This window comes from Cercospora kikuchii, assembly GCF_019650295.1.
Source record: "Cercospora kikuchii DNA, contig_00002, whole genome shotgun sequence".
Classification (NCBI taxonomy): domain Eukaryota; kingdom Fungi; phylum Ascomycota; class Dothideomycetes; order Mycosphaerellales; family Mycosphaerellaceae; genus Cercospora; species Cercospora kikuchii.
The window spans coordinates 1,411,863-1,430,797 of NW_025408583.1; the positions used below are offsets into that span (position 1 = coordinate 1,411,863).

General features: G+C 52.5%; 2 protein-coding genes across 2 annotated transcripts; both read right to left on the reverse strand.

Annotated features, from left to right (window-relative positions):
• Positions 1–346: 346 nt before the first annotated feature.
• On the reverse strand, positions 347–2,544 carry CKM354_000277700 (uncharacterized protein; the record flags this gene model as incomplete). The annotated part of the gene is made up of 2 exons (XM_044797943.1): positions 347–1,036; positions 1,093–2,544. The coding sequence occupies 2 exons, from the start codon at positions 2,542–2,544 to the stop codon at positions 347–349; spliced, it is 2,142 nt and encodes a 713-aa protein (XP_044653878.1).
• Positions 2,545–4,613: 2,069 nt separating this feature from the next.
• CKM354_000277800 (uncharacterized protein) lies at positions 4,614–9,902 on the reverse strand (the record flags this gene model as incomplete). Its single annotated transcript, XM_044797944.1, has 3 exons — positions 4,614–8,108; positions 8,206–8,382; positions 8,553–9,902. 3 exons carry the CDS (start codon positions 9,900–9,902, stop codon positions 4,614–4,616), a joined length of 5,022 nt encoding a protein of 1,673 aa, XP_044653879.1.
• Positions 9,903–18,935: the final 9,033 nt, after the last annotated feature.

Here is an 18,935-nt window from a genome sequence, read left to right on the forward strand (position 1 = left end):
GTCAATCCATTTGATCCGATAGAGGCTCGCGCTCTTCTTCTCTTTCGTACACGACGTACATGCCACTCGTCTTTCCCTTGTCGTTCCACTTCCCCTCATGATGATGATATTGATGATGGTGTATAATGCTCATCCTCCAATCCCGCTGAAAACGCGGCAAGCCCAGGCAAACAAAAAAGATAAAACAGCGCTTGCTCGAAAAACCAACAAAAATGCAAAATGTACACATGCGTGCGTAGTGTTGAAGAAGTGTCCCCTGCTTTCTGAATCATGCAATTGAGCGTAGTCAGATGACAGAGGGATAGCGGGAGCTGCCAGACGTGAAACTGTCTAGTGCTCCGCGCGATCAATCGTGATCCATCAATTCACTCTCATCCCCAAAAGCCTCATCGCCATCCACATCAATCTCATCCAGTGCAGCAGCGCCCATCATCCCGGCAAGGTGCGTGTGATTAGGATTTTGCTGGTACGGCTGGATTTGGATTACGCCAGGAGGAGCATTGTGAATATGATGGCCGCCATGTCCAGCATTCCATGTCGGTCCAGCAGATGTGGTTGTGGCCGGTGCGCTCTGGCTGAGAGGAGAGGGACTGCCGCCTGCAAGGCCCGGGATGCTCCCCATCGGCCAGTTGGGAGTAGGAGTGGGCACAATCGGCGTGTGACCAGGCTGATGATGTCCTTGGACGTCGACATTCAGCACAGGCGTTGTGCTTCCATTCGAATCGACAATGCTCTCGTCCATGTCAGCATCGGACGGCTCATGTTCACCTGCAGCCACAGCCGCTGCACGACGTGCGTTTTGTCGAGCAGCAAGGCCTTCACGAGCTTCACGAGCCCACTTCTGCTCGTTGAGATATTGTCGGAGCCGTGAGACGCCGGTACCGGAGAACACGCAAAAGACGTCGCGTTGGTGCTCGTTGAACTCGGGAGGGGCATCTCGACAGAAGACGACCAGCTCATCTCTGAGAAAAGCTTGCACACCCGTCAAGCTGAGGTGAGTAAGCTTTGGGCAAGAGTTGAGCAACGTGTGGATTCCCTGTCCAAACTTGTTAGCAAATAAATTCCTCCAAAGTTTCCATTGAGAAAACTCACATCGAGTGTCAATTGAGTGCAGTAGCTCAAGTGCACTCGCTCCAAGACGCTTGAATTGCCGATGGTCTTCCCATTCCTCACTTCCCCTCGCGCCAGGCTCCATATGCTTTGATCCGTTATTCCCGCGCACTTCACCAATCCAATGCGCTTGAGCTTCGGCAGTCCAGCCAATTTCATTACGCTCTGATCGGTAAGTTGGCTACAACATGCCAAATCAATATACCGGATGCGATTGCAAGCCTTCGCCAGGGCCTCAACAGAGGCATCGGTGATGCGCGCGCAATGTCCCAGATGGATGTAGTGCAGATTCTTGCCCAATTTGGTGATAGCGAATACCGCGCGATCCGTGATCTGTCGGCACTTTGCTAGGATGAGATTTCGCAGGCGAGGACAAGTCTGAACGATCTTCTCGACACCTTTGTCGCCCAGTTCAGCGCAGTCCGTGAGGTCCAGAATGCGTAGTGAATCAAACGTTGTAGGGTGATCCGGATCGTACGGGATGTCGAGGAATGCTTGGTCATTGATCTGGCCACAGTGTGCAAGGCGCATCTCACGCAGTTGCGGACATCGGGTAAGCAATGCTGTGATAGACTGGCTCTCCATGTTCTGCAAGCCATATAGATCGATCTCCAGGAGGTGTGCGCAGTAGGTAGCCACAGTCTCAATCGATTTGTCCGTCAACTGAATACAATTGTTGAATTTGAGTCGCTTCAGATGACGGCAGTTCTTTGCGATGGCCATGATGGATGCATCTGTCAGCTTCTTGCATCCGGTCACGTTGAGTCCTTGCAGTCGTAAGCAGTTGTCCGCAACTTCCATCATGGTCTTATCCGTGAGCTGGTCCAGACCAGTTACGTCCAGCGCAAGAAGGCTCCGATTTCCATCAAGCAGAGGCACAAGACTCATATCAGTCAATTTGCAGTTGTTCGTCAACGTCAAGCGTTCAATCCGCTTGCAGTTCTTCATGCCAACCAACGTTCCGTCGCTGACTTGGTGGCCGAGTGTTGACATGTTCAGTCTCTTGACCAGGTCCTGATACGCAAAGAAGCGCTTCCTGTTTCGTATCGAGTTGATCACATTGTGGATGTTCTGCCATTTATTCATAGCCGGTCGATGCCATAATAGCCCAACGCTGTTCTTCGCCCACTCCTTACACACCAACATACACATCTGCAGGTCGCGCGAGGAAGTGAGGCGCGAGAATATGCTGATCAAGATCTCTGCGGGCAGGCGATGCACGGGCGACACACGACATCGCTCTTCGTACTCCCTCCGCATGGCTTCCGTTTGCGACAGCTCCGGTGACATGTCGCCGCCCAGCGAGGACTGTGAATCGTTGGCCTGGATCATGAAGGAATCGTTATCGTCATCTGCTTCGCGCTCGGGCGATGTCGAGGAGGAGCTAGAGCTGGATACGCTAGGGGCGCGTTGCTGCCGCCGTGATCGCAGCATATTGAATCGATTGTCGTTGTTGTCGTCAGGTCGCGCTGTCGATGCCGAACTTGGGGCGAACCGTGACATGGTCGCGACGGGGTGGTGGTGCTGATCGTGAAGTCTCCAAGTCACTGGTTCCGCAGAGCGAGCGCGGCCAAGTCGCAAAGGGTCGTGACCAGACGGGCTTGGTATGCAGCGCAGATCGAGCCGTCGCGATGTTTTCGTCGAGTGTGCGAAGTGGTGAAATTGGCGGCAATCCTGCTTTCGAGGCGAGGATGAGGTCGGGACAGGTCAACGGGGAAGAGCCGGTTGCGTGAGGCTGTCACAGATGGCAGGAGACCGTTGCTGGAAGGGGGGTGCACCTGGCACCTGCCAACCGGTCGCTTCGGCTTGGTCGGAAGGGATGTTTGGGGGCGTGATCGTTGGGTGGTGTCGTTGGTCGTCGTTGTTGTTGTCGTCGTCAAAGGTGCAGGAAAGCGGTTTGCAGCAGGTGACTCGTTAGTGGCCGGGCAGGCTTATGATGGATGTGATGGAGTGTGCAGCGAGCTCCGGGACGCGCTAGGAGGGGCGGGCACAGCAGGCGTGTGACGATGTGGGTCACTTACGGTTGTCGGTATCAGAACTCCTTGCCGGGTGTCCGTGCACGCGGCCACTGCCGCTTGTCACGTTATCTGATTCTGAGAAGGTGTTTTGACTAACTATTTATATAATTATCTATGTCACGGGCGGAGGCTAGCAGGAAGGTAGGTATGGTTGACACAGGTACAGTTGCTACGGACAGGGCTCAGGTGCTCTGCGCTACCATATGGGTAGCCCGAATTGACAGGACGTAGCTCGAAGAGAGGAAGGGAGAGCTTTCTCTCTTCGAGCGTACAAGTGTGCAGGCGCTCCCGTGCTTCCCGCGCACGTGAGCCGGGGCCGGCGTTACTAACTTCCGCCGACTTCCAGGCAGTCTTATGTCTACGGGCCCAGCCCGTGACATTACTCCCTTCCTAGCAGTGACGCTCCGAGTCACGTTCTTTCAAAATAGGGCGAGTGCAGCGCACTCCCTTCCTAGGCAGCGTGCAGCTCCTCTTCCTCGGGTCTTACCCGAGGGCGGAACAAAACAGGACAGATACTCTGCAACAGCGGAGCAAACAGGTTAGCTCCTGCAAGCAGGAGCCTTCCACGGTATCGCCTTTGGTATGTACAGCCCGCTCGAGGAACCCAATCCACCATCGTTGCTGCGACTAGTACACAGGATCCAAAGACAACACCGGAGCTTTACTGTACACAGTTCTTCGTGGTCAGGACGGCCCTCTTACTGCACTAGAGTCACTGGGTGGTCAGGCCAGTCTCATATGCAGCCCCTCAATTTACAGGAACCCCCGGCGGGGACCCCTGTAGTCAGTTTGTCTGAATGGTCGCAGGCAGAGGATTTTGGATCCAATATGACTCTTCAGAATTCAGGTTGCTTCCGTGGTGCAGTGGTTATGATTGTCCAGCAGGAATCTGGGGCCTCGGGTTCAATCCTCGTTGGGGGCAGGAACCGAGTATCGGATTTCGAGCGGTTCAAGGTGTAGGCGCGTAGCAGGGGTCATGTGCAGGTGGGCGATAAAGTCGGGACATTTTTTCCGGCGACGACGGGCGAGATATGGCCATTCTCGGCGGGGAGGTCAATCTCCTCGGGGTTACGCGTTCGAGTCGGTTCGGGGCAGCGGCGTTGGGTGTACATTCGGGTCGCGACCGGTCGGAGGGGGTAGTTGGCGGAGCAGGCGGGCGTGCCAAGAAGTCATGTGACTTTTTTCGGGGTCTGGGTGCGCGGAAGATCTTCGACTCCAGTGGGCTCGTGTAACCTCTGGCGGTTATCGCTGCAGCCGTATGCTGGCGCAAGTCTGTAACGTCCAACGGATTTCAGGCATTATACTGCGGCAGGAATCGTGCTTAGTCAGCTCGTCCAGTTGGTCTGGGGCACAGGTATAGGCCGAGAGACACAACGTCTGTCTCTTCGGTTGCCATGCTTGACGCTCGAGGTTCGAACCCTCGACGGGCTATGCGTAACGTTGATAGCACCTGCGGTGTCTCAACGTCGTGCCGACTTTTGCTCTTTACATTGGCATTTGGCGGGGCGCTGGTTTGAGCGGGTACCGGCGGTGGAAGTTCCGGACGAGGTGTGGCACATCCTCGATAATCGTATCGGCAGGTTCTGTAGTCGGTACGTCGTAGCCTTTCCATTTTACTACGTAACGCAGTCGTTCTTTGCCACCGCGGCCGCGGCGGTCGACCTTCGAGTCGACGATCTCTTCGATTTCCCATTCCTCGACCCCGTCGACGATAACGGGCGGCGGCGGGGGCGTACGCTGATAGCCGTGCGGGTTGTTCGCGGCAGGAGTAAGCAGATCGTTGTTAAACACCGGGTGCAGCTTCATCGTCGCTGGCAGGTCTAGTCGGCAGGTATACGGTTTGACCTCAAGAATGCGGAACGGGCCTAGGTTCTTCCAGTCAAGTTTCTTCGTAGGGCGGAGGGTCTTGATATTCCTAGCGTCGAGCCAGACTTCTTCTCCAACAGAGAACTTGCGTGAGGCGCTACGGTGCCGATTTGCAGCCTCTTCATATCGGGACTGTGCGAGGCTGGTCTCGGCCTTTAGGAAGTCGGTAATCGCCTTCATATCTGCGACGAAAGATTCTGCTTCTCGACTCGCAGGGGCGTCGGTCGTATGCTGTAGGACTTCGGTTCCTAGGAGGGGTTGGAAACCGTAGGTAGCTAGGAACGGAGACAAGCCGGTAGTTTCGGAGAATACTGAGTTCGCTGAGAATTCCGCTAGCGGTAGCCATTCTACCCAGTCGTCTTGTAGGTACGAAACGTACGCACGCAGGTGTTGTTCGAGGACTGCATTTAGCCTCTCGGTCTGGCCATCTGTCTGCGGGTGGTAGGCGGTCGATGGGGAGCAGGTAATCCTTAGTTTCCGCGTAAGGTGTTTCCAAAAGTCAGACATAAACTTGGCGTCCCGATCAGAGACAATGTTAATCGGTTTCCCGTGGAGTCGGAAGATATTCTTAACAAACAGGCGAGCAATCTCTTCGGCGCCGTCGGTCGTAAGGCATGGGACATAGTGGCGTAGCTTCGTAAGGCGATCGACGACTACGAAGATAGCGTCGAACCCTTCGGACTTAGGCAGGTGTGTAATAAAGTCCATCGAGATCGAATCCCAGGCACGGTCGGGTGTCGGTAACGGTTGTAGGAGTCCTCGATTACGTTGTCGGCTAGGCTTAATCCTACTACAGACATGGCAGTTCTGGACCCAGCGGCGGATATACGCGCTCATACCTGGCCAGTAGTAATCCCTCGATACGATCTGGTACGTGCGGGCTCTTCCAGGGTGTCCGGCAGCTGGGGTTTCGTGGCAGAGGCGGAGAACTTGGTCGTAAAGCTCCTCGTTGTTCGGTACGTAGAGTCGGTTTCGGTAGAAGAGCAGGTCCTCTCGTAGCTCGCACTGCGCGAGCTGGATCGTCGGGTAACGGCTTTTCCCTTCTCGTATTGCGTCTATTATCTCGCAGAGGGTCTCGTCGGTTCGATATCCTTGCCTTATCGTTTCCTGGAGCTCTTCGGGGATCTGTACTGCGCTAACAGCGTCCCTCGGCGGGGACTGTTCCCTTGTTCGGATTGGGAAGGCGTATAGCTGCGGTTCCGGCGTAGGTAGCGTATAGATCGTAACCTGGTCGGAGAACGATACTCGTTTTTGTTTCCTAGGGGCAGGGAGGTTTTCTCGTTTTAGGATCGTTTGGCTCTGGTGCTGTAGGCGTTCATCCCCCTCTTTAGGCAGATCACCTGACCTCCTGGTCAGAGAGTCGGGTTTTTGGCCTTGTTTCCCTGGTCGGTAGGTAATCTGGAAGCGGAAACGGGACAGGAATTCGGACCAGCGCGCTTGACGGCGGTTAAGTTGCTTTGTCGTCGTAAAGTATTCCAGATTCTTGTGGTCGGACAAGACTTTAATCGGGTGTTCGGCTCCCTCGAGCTCAGGGCGCCACTCTTCGAAACAGCGGATAATAGCAAGCAGCTCTTTATCGTAGATCTCGTAGTTACATTCGGCAGGGCTATGCTTCTTTGAGAAAAAGGCGATAGGTCGTAGTATTCCTTCGTTATCGTATTGGGGGAGGATCCCGGCGGACACGTAGTCGGAGGCGTCGGTTTCGACGATAACTTCCTTAGTCCAATCGAACGGGGCGAGTATCGGGCCTTCTACGAAGGCTTGCTTTAGGTCGTCGAAGGCTTTCTGGCAAGCGGGAGTCCAGGCGAACGGAGTGTCTTTACGCGTAAGAGCTGTGAGCGGCTGGCAGATTTTCGAGAAGTTCCGTATAAAGCGGCGGTAGAAATTCGCAAACCCTAGGTAGGACTGGACGTCGGTAACATTCTTCGGTTCGGGCCAGTTCTGGATTGTCTGGATCTTTTCGGGGTCCATCCGGATGCCGTTTTGGCCAACGATCATCCCTAGGAACTTAGTCTCGTGTTGGAAAAACTCGCACTTCGATAGCTTTGCGTAAAGACCCGCATCGTGCAGCTTTTGCAGGACAGCCCGGACGTGTTTTTCGTGTTCTTCTCGGGTCCGGCTGTAAATCAGGATATCGTCAAGGTAAGCAGAGCAGAACTGGTCGAGGAATTCGCGCAGAGTGTCGTTAATAAACCGCTGAAAGGTTCCCGGCGCGCCGGTGAGTCCGAAAGGCATAACGAGGCTTTCAAATAGTCCGAAACGGGTCCGGAAGGCAGTAAGATATTCTTGCCCTTCTTTCATACGGACATTATTAAACGCAGAGATAATGTCGATCTTTGTGAAGTACTTCATGCCGCTAAGATTATTTAGAGTCTCGGTCGTTAGCGGGAGCGGGTATCGGTCCTTAACCGTAAGCTCATTTATCGCGCGGTAGTCTACACAGAGTCGTAGGCCACCCCCGGGCTTTTTAACGAACAGGACAGGTGAGGCGACTGGGGAGGAGCTTGGTCGAATAAAGCCCTTTTTGAGGTTCTCGTCGAGCCACTCCTTTAAGGCTTGTAGTTCATCTCGAGACATCCCGTAGAGGGGGCCGAATGGCGGTTCAGCGCCCTCTTTTAGCTTAATATCGTGGTCGTACGGGCGGTGTGGAGGAAGCTGGTCGGCTAGCTTCGGAGAAAACACAGAGCTAAAGTCGCGGAGGCACTCGGGCAGCTGTCCTTCGATATCGGCTTTCTCTTCGGAGGTAAATATCGACTGCAGGTCCTCGATCGTCGTATAGCAGAGGCGGTAGCCTTTCCTCTGGTACTTCGGTGCAGCATAGAGGCTTGCGGTTCGAAAGGAGATATTACAGACGTCGACGAGTTTATTCTTCCTCCGGGTAGCTAAACGGGGGACCTTCCGGGTATAGACCTTAACCTTAGCGGGGACTAGTGAGACGTTACAGTGTGACTGGCAGTACGGGCTGTCAAATAATAGAGTAGCGTTAGCGGGGCTAAGATTCACGCTATGGCCTTCCATCCAAGGATAGCCAAGAATCATCGGGCAGCCGCCTAGCTTCGTAAGGCGAAAGACAACATTTTTTTTCGGTATGTTCGCCGATTCGCAGGGCGCAGACTGTGCCGTACTTAAGAGCGAACTCGCGTTCTCCCTCCTGGTCGTCGACAGGCAACATATAGACCTCTTTCTCGAGAGTCTGGATAGGTAGGCCTACCTCAGTAGCCCACTGCAGGTCGATAAGGCCATAAGCCTCGCAGCCGGTATCTAGTAGGGCGTAGTCGGAGATTTCGGAGCCGTTAACGGTGGTAGTAAACTGAACCTTTGGGGAAACGGAGCGGTCAAACTTATGTGGCACCCTAAGCGCTGTAGCAGAAATACGGAAAACCTCTCTCTTTAGAGGGTTAGGAGCAGTAGGCGGGGATCCAGAAGACAATTCAGAGGGTAAACAATGCTTCTTACTCCGAACAACGTCGGGTAGAACGCAGGGTCGGTAGCTAGTTGCGGGGGCAGGTAAGGCCTCGCGCACACTTAACGCCGGGTAGCGACTGTTACCAAGCGTACGCCTTTTTCCGACGTGTTCGGAGACGGACTACGGGCAAGAGGTAACTGCGGGGGAGATCGTCCTCGAGAGGAGAGGGGTGAAGCGGTGCGGGTGGTCTCGTTAGCCCGCCGCTTCTCTGCGCGTCGTTGCTCGTCGCTAAACTGTTTCCAGGAAGGGCGGGTGTCCGGTTCGGTGCAGTGTTTCACCTGGTGGCCTGGCTTGTGGCAGCGGAAGCAGTTTCCGGTTTCTTTGTCTGTCCTCTGGTTCCTCTTAAACCGGTCGAGGTCCATAGGATCGGGCGACCTCTCTTTAATAGCAGCGGCGTAGGTTTTCTCGTTACGGGCAGCAGGCGGAGTAGTCGGTCGTAAGGTGCGGGGGTTCGGGATAGCAGGGGTTTGGTTATAGTACCGGCGACGGTTCTCGAGGTCTTGCAAGTGTGCGGCGAGCTTGAGGTACTCTCGCGTCGGTGGAGGACTATGGACGAGCATCTGTTTAATCTCGTTCGAAACGGCTTGTTCGAGGAGCGTCGAGAGAGATTCCTCGGTCATCTCAGCCTCTAGTCCTAGGCGTTGAAACTCGGCGAAGAAGGCAGCAAAGTCCTTATTAGTTTGGCGGAAGCGGAACAGGTCGGCGCGGGCATTATTAACACGGTTCGGGTCTCCATAGGCGTTGTCGAGAATCTGAAGAACGTTCTGGTAGTCTGGAAGTTGACAGATCCCGTCCTTAATATACGGTAGGATCTGAGAGTAAGGAATCCCAGAGAGGCGGCTTGTTACGTAGGATATACGAGACTGGGGCGTTGCGAAGCGGTCGCAGTTTACGAACATCTTTTCGTGTATCTGAGAGACAAAGCGGCGGAGGTCCTTGCGGTCGCCGGTAAACTTCTCTGGGTCGGGTAGCTTCTCAGATCGTTGGCTAGACTCGGTAGGTGCGGCAGGAGTAGGCGGAGTCGTTCGCGGAGTAGGATCTGCGCTCTTCTTAGCGCGCGTGTCGGCAGGTAGGGACGGCGGGGTTTGTACGATAGGTTGGGCGAGGTGGAGGGCTCTCTCGACCTCTATCTTTGCTAAGAGCAGTTCCTCGCGGAATTTCGTTTCCTTCTCTTCATACGAGCTCTTCTGGAAGTCGATAACGGCACGTAGTTGAGAGATTTCAGTACGGGCGGACTGGAGGGCTTCTTGGGTCTCGGAAGCGCGGATTTGTTCGCGGACAAGCTCGTTCGCGAGCTTATCCTGGCCGTTATCGTGTTCGTCGATATAGCGGTAGGCGGACTGGAAATAGGCGTACCAGAGGGACGGGTGGGTAGCGGCATGCTCAGAGAACTGAGACTCGGTTTCCGGGAGGAACGGAGGTAGAGGGCGGTCGACAGCCATACCTAAAGGTAGGAGCTACGTAGTGTCACGGGCGGAGGCTAGCAGGAAGGTAGGTATGGTTGACACAGGTACAGTTGCTACGGACAGGGCTCAGGTGCTCTGCGCTACCATATGGGTAGCCCGAATTGACAGGACGTAGCTCGAAGAGAGGAAGGGAGAGCTTTCTCTCTTCGAGCGTACAAGTGTGCAGGCGCTCCCGTGCTTCCCGCGCACGTGAGCCGGGGCCGGCGTTACTAACTTCCGCCGACTTCCAGGCAGTCTTATGTCTACGGGCCCAGCCCGTGACACCTTCTCTGATATACCACGAGGACATTGCGAGGATCGACACTTCCTAGGCCACCCCCATATTAGATTAGGGTTAGGCTGCCAACGGACCGGCAGGACGTAACATTATAAAGCTAGTAGATACGATAATAAGCTATAGAATTAAGTAGTATAATATAACTTACTATCGTTAAGAGCTACTATATGTCGCGGGCCTAGCCTAGGCCTCTCGAAAGGAGCGCGGCTCCTCCCGTCGAGAAGAGTTTTCTTCGACGAAGAAAAGAGAAGTCGTCTTCTTCCTTTCTTTGTCCTACGTCTTGTTAAAATACCTACCTATAGGTTACGTAGTTCCCGATACGACTCTGTCCTGCCCGACGTCTTACTCTCTACCTTCCGACCGACAGCCTCCGCCCGTTACATTACGTAGGACCTACCTGTTACGGTTCTGACCGTCACGACTCCCCCTGCCCAGTCATCTTTCGTGGACACACGGCTGCGCCCGGTCACGGGACAAGGAAGGATCTCTCATACCCTGAGAGATCCTCCTGCATATGAAGGAACGGATCTCTCGCTCTCTCGACAGAGCAGCGGACCGGGTCTCTCACGTACACAACAGACCCGGAGGAACATATGGGATTCTCCTTTGTATATAGCGAGCGATGAGTATCGCCTCTCTAGATAGTCATCGCGTACAACTCACTGTTCTATCTCACTGATTGGAATCAAGTGAACCTTCTTACTTCGTTGCCTTCCTCTAGACTACCCGACAAGCTCAAATCCCGATCGAGCTTAAGCTTCTGCTTAGTGAGATCTTAGGTCATCAGCTCCCGTTGATCAAACCTAACAGCTTTGTACGCCCTTAAGGATGTCTAACGACAGAAGTGTTAGGGGAACTCCCGCCCCCAGCGAAGTAGGAACGAGTCGATCCTCCCAAACCACGAACGGAACTCTCGACCTTAAGGACTTGAAGGTCGCCAAGCCGGATCTCTATTGGGGAGACCGCGACAAGATCCAACCATGGTTCAACCAACTTGCCTTATACTTCAGGTTCAATGAAGTCAAGGAATCGGACAAGACACTCTTTGCCTCCACCTTCCTGAGGGGAAGGGCGGAGAACTGGTTCAAGCCTCACCTGGAAGACTACCTCTATAAGGGAGAGGACGAAGACGGATATTTCAACAACTTCTTCAAGTTCCGCAAGGAGATGACTGAGCTGTTCGGAATCTCCAACCAGATCAGCACTGCTGTTCGGGTTGTCCAACATCTCAAGCAAACCACATCGGCCTCCGAGTACGCGGCGAAGTTTAAGGAATACTCCCAGGTGATTGGATGGGACGACGAAGCCCTCCAAGTCATGTTCCGACGAGGCCTCAAGGAAAATGTCAAGGATGAGCTCACCCGTATGGGATTGGGCGCGAACATCGACACCCTTGAAGTCTTAATGAAAAAGGCAATCGAGATCGACGATAGCCTCTACGAGAGAGCGCTAGAAAGGAAATACGACTCGAAGATATCTGGAGTTGCAGGATACATCCCAGGCGGACCAAGACGACAGGGCCATAGACCAAACAACAATCAAAACAAGCCCTACTACGGACCCCAACCGATGGAACTCGACGCAACCCAGAAAGGTCGTAAGATCAAAGGAAGAGGCAAGCCGAAGGGCAAGCCAAAAGGAAAACAAGGTAGCGATAAGACTTGTTACAACTGTGGCAAACCAGGCCACTTCGCGAGGGATTGTCGTTCCAAGAATATGGTGCAGCGACAATCAATCAATACGATGCAACGAAAAGAAGGAGGACGAGGAGGCTATAACGACAACCAGTCTCCCAAGGAGATCCGACTTCTAGGCATGATATCCCAGAAACGAAAGAACGAGGAAGGAACCTCGGAAACCGACCAACTCATATCGCTCGAACGACTCAACCGACAAATAAGCGAGATCGAGAACGAAATGCATCCCCTCACCTCGAAGACCGGACTGTGGTCAGACCAGGAATACAAGCGATTCAAAGAATTGATTCGACAGTACAGCAGGACAACCAACGAACTCGAGGCTCTAAGGGACGCAATGGTCGAAGAACCTACGACAAAACGGACGTTTGGAATGATGCAACGACGAAGCATCCCAACACAGATCCGCTGGGAAGAGCGTCACGGACACGGAAGCCTTCACTGGCGATTCTGTTACGATGACGCATGCCAAACCCACATCTCTTCCAAGAGGGAGAACAACTTCTTCCCGACCAAACCAATCCGAGAAGAAGACCCTCCAATCCGGCGATATGATGACGGAAGTAGGCCCTTGCCTATTCCAGAGGAGCTACAAGAATTAGCACCACACCTCAGACTCGCCGAGGAAGAAAACAACGACGAACCTTGCCAAGAAGACCAAGAGAATATCCCTCCTGAAATCGACTCCGAGGAGGAAGGGCAAGACTCGTCCGCAGACGAAGAAGACGTATCGGAAGAATCATCCGATGAAGAATCAGACCCGGATGACGAAATCACGACATTCACGTGTACCCAAGCAGGAATAATGCGCAAGGTTATGCTATTCCTGGCTATGCGACAGGAAGACATATTCCCGAGAATCGGTGGAAAGCGATACCTACACCCTACCAAATTTGATCGAGCACTCAAGGAGCTTCGCATCAAGCTCTGGAACCAACCAAGAGTCTCTGTACAGTACGACTTCAGATCACTGGTACAGGAACTCGTTCCTATCGGAAGCACGATCACACCATTCGGATATGTCACACCGAGCGAAGAAATCGTGCCGAACTCAGCACGAGAAAACATACGCCGAATCTCCGAACAATATGCCAAGATACAACAATGTCAATCGATGTACGCTTGCATCGAAACACCAGAGGAGAAGACAATACACGAAACAATCAGATACACGTCACATCAGATCCGAGAATGGTATAGAACACCTACCATCGAGACCCAGTCGGGAAAAGGATCGACTCTCAAGGAATGAGCGTCCAAAGAGAGTTCTGCAACACGGAAAGCGCTCAGGCATCAACATCAGTCTTTCGCACCAACATTACCGTCAACGGACACAAGGTCCAAGCCATGATTGATTCTGGAGCGAGCGGGAACTTTGCCTCCAAATCATTTGTGAAGCGATATGGGATAGCTACCCAATCGAAGGACGAAGGGTACGAATTGATCGCAGTCGACGGATCATCGTTACCAAGCGTGGAACGAGAAACCATTCCGTTACCACTTGCTATCCAACAGCACCACGAGGAAATTGTCTTAGACATCACAGACATGGCCAGTCATGACGTCGTACTAGGCATACCTTGGTTGAGAAAGCACAATCCAATCATCGATTGGAGACGAGGAGTACTCAGGTTTGAACAATGCGATTGCGTTATCGGCATTGACCCTATGCAGCGACAGAGTTCACTGATAGATGAGGCTAGGAGACAGATCAACGAAATGACACTCCAGTCGCCCGGAGCTACGAAACAATCGAGCCCAACTCGGACAGTCACTCGCGATGGCAAGGAGGACAACCAAGTCACGAGAACAGATGGAAGTAACGTACCATCGAAGGATACGGCCTCGGAACCCGATATCCCCAAGGAGTATCAAAAATGGGCGAAACTCTTTGAAGAGGTAGAAGACATCACCGCTTTACCTAAACACCAGACATGGGACCACCGGATCAACCTGAAACCCGGAACGGAGCCCCCATTCGTGCCACTATTCAAGAAATCCGAACACGCGCTCCAAGAAGAAGATAAGTGGCTACGCAAGATGCTAGCCAAGGGCTGGATACGAAAATCCAGGTCCAGTGCAGGCGCACCTATCTTCGGCGTTCCAAAGCCCAACGGGAAGACACGAATCGTCGTTGACTACAGGAAGCTCAACGACATCACGATCAAGAACCGATATCCACTACCCAACATCGAGGAATCGCAGGACAGACTTACCGGATCAGACTGGTATACGAAGATCGATCTACGAGATGCATTCTATGCTATCCGCATGGCGGAAGGCGAGGAATGGAAGACGGCATTTCGAACACGCTACGGATTGTACGAATTCACGGTTATGCCAATGGGATTAACCAACGCACCCGCCTCCTGTCAGGAGATGGTAAACGACATTCTCAGAGACCTGCTCGACATATGCGTCATCGCATACATGGACGATATCCTCGTCTACACTAGAGGATCTCTTGAGAAACACAAACGACAAGTACAAGGCGTATTCGAAAGACTCTCCCGAGTAGGATTCCGGACCGCACCCGAGAAATGCGAATTCCACAAGAAGGAAGTCAAGTTCCTTGGCTTCATCATCAATACAAGAGGAATCGCAATCGACCCGGAAAAGATCGGATCTATCAAAACATGGCCGATTCCGAAGACAGTCAAGGATGTACAGTCATTCCTTGGACTAGCCAACTACAATCGGAAGTTCATCAGAGACTATTCTAAGATCGCCACACCGCTGTCAGACCTTACAAAAAAGGACCTCAAATGGAAATGGGAACAACAACATCAGAAAGCATTCGACAGGCTAGTGCAGATGTGCTGCGAAGCACCAGTACTGATGATGTTCGACACCAAGAAGCCAGTCTTCATCGAGACTGACGCATCGGATCTAGCCATAGGAGCATGCCTCACACAGATGCATGATGGGAAACGACACCCAGTGGCTTACTATTCAAGGAAAATGTCACCCGCGGAACAAAACTACGATGTCCATGACAAGGAACTGCTAGCCATCGTTGCAGCACTGCAACACTGGAACTACTACGCGGAAGGAGCACCAGGACTAACGATTCTTTCTGATCATAAGAATCTAACCTACTTCACTACGACCAAAGTATTGACCCGACGGCAGGCCCGCTGGTCGGAACTGCTCGGACAGTACAAGTTCGAAATCCGCTACACTCCAGGAAAAGAGAATGGTAGAGCAGATGCCTTGAGTCGAAGAGTCGACTACATGGAAGGAAAAGAACCCGTACAACAACGAGTTCTCAAGGCCAACCCGGACGGAAGCCTTAGTGCCAACACACAAGAATTCAACAACATAGTGCGAATCCTCAACGACACAGAGGAACAGTTTCCAATACTACAGGGAAAATACCAGGTACCGAAGGACCGAGAAGAAGAATGCATACGACAACATCACGACGATCCCTCAAGAGGACACCCAGGAGCAACCAAGACTGTAGAGCTCATCCAAAGAAGCTTCGGCTTTCCACAGATGCGGCAAAAGGTGCTCAAATACATCAAGCGATGCGAACATTGCCAGAAAAACAAGGCTGAACGACACGCAAAATACGGACATATACAGTTTAGGACTCCACCACAACAACCATGGGACGAAGTTACGATGGACTTCATCACGAAACTCCCACCCTCGAAGGATAAAGTCACCAACGCCACGTTCGACATGATTATGGTCATGGTCGACAGACTCACAAAATATGCACACTTTATACCCGCAAGCGAGATATACACAGCGGAGCAACTCGGACACCTCGTAATGGACAGGCTAGTACGATACCACGGATTCCCGCAAGTCTTTATTACCGACAGAGACAAACTATTCACATCAAACTACTGGAAAACACTAGTCGGAACTATCGGAATCAAACACAAACTATCTACGGCCTATCATCCAGAAACAGATGGACAGACGGAAAGAATGAACCAAACCCTGGAACAATACCTACGACACTACATCAATCACGCACAAGACAATTGGGTTACGCTGCTCCCCATGGCACAAATAGCACTGAACAACCACAAGTCAGAAACTACGCAGGCTACACCATTCTTTGCGAATTATGGACGAAATCCGAACCTGTTCGGAAACCCACATAGTCATCCCCAAGCTGAAAGAGCAATGGTTGCGGCAGAGGACATGAAAACCGTTCATAACGAACTCAAAAACCGCATCCAAGACTCGCAAAAAGCGATCACCAAGTCTAGGCAAGACAAAAGAAAAATGGCACCTCAGCTAAAGAAGGGGGATAAGGTCTATCTTCTTACCAAAAACCTGAAGACAAGGAAGAAGACCAAGAAATTGGATCACATCAAGGTCGGGCCATTTTTGATTGACGAAGCCAGGGGACCAGTCAACTACCGACTCAAACTACCAAAAGATGCAAAGATCCACCCGGTGTTCCATGTATCACTGTTGGAACCCGCCGACGCCGAAACCCCATGCCAAGACACATTCCACTTCCAACCAGAGGAAGAAGACGAGTTCGAAGTCGAAAAAATCCTGGACTACAAGAATCAGAAATACCTCATCAAATGGAAAGGGTACCACGAATCCGACAACACCTGGGAGCCGGAGACGAACCTTACGAACTGCCGGCCACTCCTTGAGCAGTTCCGTCGGCAGGCTCTGCCACAACTCCGTCGAGAAAACCCCAGAAGGCGGAATCCGCGGAACCATCCATAGCACTCCAGGTCAGAGGACTAAGAGCAAGACCAGACGAGTCCCCGGGAGCAAGGAGAACACCCGCCTGTTCCATGGCACGTTCCTCCTCCTCCATCTCCTCGAGCTCCCGCTCCTCAAGAGCACGACCAGCCTCTACTTTCTGGTCCAAGGCATCCAACTGCCGCCGCAAGCGCATCTCCTTCGCGTGCGCCTTCATGAGCGCATCTTTCGCCTGATCCAGCTCGGACAGTAGCTTCTTGCGCTGTTTCCCGAGGCGTTCCCATTCAGAGTCTGTTATCCGCGCGTCGCACCTCTTCGCGTTGCTGGCATGACAGTGGGAACACTTCCCCGACGAAATATGGATCCGACACACCAAGTTGTTCTCTTGACAGCGAGAACAAGGCTTCATGGCGTATTCTCCGAACTGGTGAATTCGAATGGCACGGCGTTTGCGTTTCTTCGTAGACGGCGCGTCAGTAGGATTGATGTTGCAAGGGAAAGAAAGAGACATCTTTACCACCAGGTATGACGAAGGGAATCCTGAGGCTAATAAGCACGGAAGCTCGGGACGAGCTAAGCTAGAGGGGGGATGGTGTTACGGTTCTGACCGTCACGACTCCCCCTGCCCAGTCATCTTTCGTGGACACACGGCTGCGCCCGGTCACGGGACAAGGAAGGATCTCTCATACCCTGAGAGATCCTCCTGCATATGAAGGAACGGATCTCTCGCTCTCTCGACAGAGCAGCGGACCGGGTCTCTCACGTACACAACAGACCCGGAGGAACATATGGGATTCTCCTTTGTATATAGCGAGCGATGAGTATCGCCTCTCTAGATAGTCATCGCGTACAACTCACTGTTCTATCTCACTGATTGGAATCAAGTGAACCTTCTTACTTCGTTGCCTTCCTCTAGACTACCCGACAAGCTCAAATCCCGATCGAGCTTAAGCTTCTGCTTAGTGAGATCTTAGGTCATCAGCTCCCGTTGATCAAACCTAACACTACCTTTAGGGAGTAAGACGACTCTGCCTCTACGACGATTGCGTATCGCCTATCTCTCTGCGACGACTCTGCCTCTGCGACGATTCCGTGTCGCCTGCCTCTCTGCGACGAATCCGCCTCTGCGACGATTCCGTGTCGCCTGTCTCTCTGCGACAACTCCGCCTCTGCGACGATTCCGTGTCGCCTATCTCTCTGCGACGACTCCGCCTCTACGACGACTCCGTGTCGCCTGTCTCTCTACGACGACTCCGCCTCTACCTACTCTTATTCCGAGGAATTTTTTTTTTTCCTACTCTACCGATACCTACGCCCTCTTCGCGGGAGAGGGGGGGTAATTCTGAATCGTCGGGACGACGATTGTTAAAGAGGGGGGTAGAGGGCTAAGAAGAGATAGCTATCTACCGAAGAGATAGTATCTCGGAAAGGCCGAGAAGAGATACCTACCTACCGAAGAGGTAGTATCTCGAGAGAAGTATACGAGAGGATACCTATAAAGTAGCGAGGTTACCTATCGAGGGGAGATAGGTAACGAGCTATAGTTATAGTATCGCGATCGATACTTCGGAGTATAGCTTTCGAGTAACGCCGAGAAAGAGAAAAAAACGGAGTTTTTATTTTTTCTTTTCCTTCTTCTAGGCTATAGGTAGGGACTACCTATAGTTTAGGAGGGGGGTAATGTCGCGGGCCTAGCCTAGGCCTCTCGAAAGGAGCGCGGCTCCTCCCGTCGAGAAGAGTTTTCTTCGACGAAGAAAAGAGAAGTCGTCTTCTTCCTTTCTTTGTCCTACGTCTTGTTAAAATACCTGTCACGGGCTGGGCCCGTAGACATAAGACTGCCTGGAAGTCGGCGGAAGTTAGTAACGCCGGCCCCGGCTCACGTGCGCGGAAAGCACGGGAGCGCCTGCACACTTGTACGCTCGAAGAGAGAAAGCTCTCCCTTCCTCTCTTCGAGCTACGTCCTGTCAAAGAGGGCTACCTATAGGGTAGCACAGTGTCTGTAAAGCCTGTCCGTAGCACTCTGTACCTGTTGTGACATCACCTACCTTTCCTGCCTGCCCCCGCCCGTGACAATACCTACCTATAGGTTACGTAGTTCCCGATACGACTCTGTCCTGCCCGACGTCTTACTCTCTACCTTCCGACCGACAGCCTCCGCCCGTTACACTATAGCGATAGTTACTATAATAAGTATACTAGTAATAATAATACTTTAGAAAAGAGTTAAATTATAGTCTTAAAAGATACTAGATTAACTCTAGAATTAGAAAGTTATAACAAGGACTAATTACTATAGCGCTATCACACAAATTGATTAGCAGGGTGACTGAGAATCCCCGCCTTGGCACG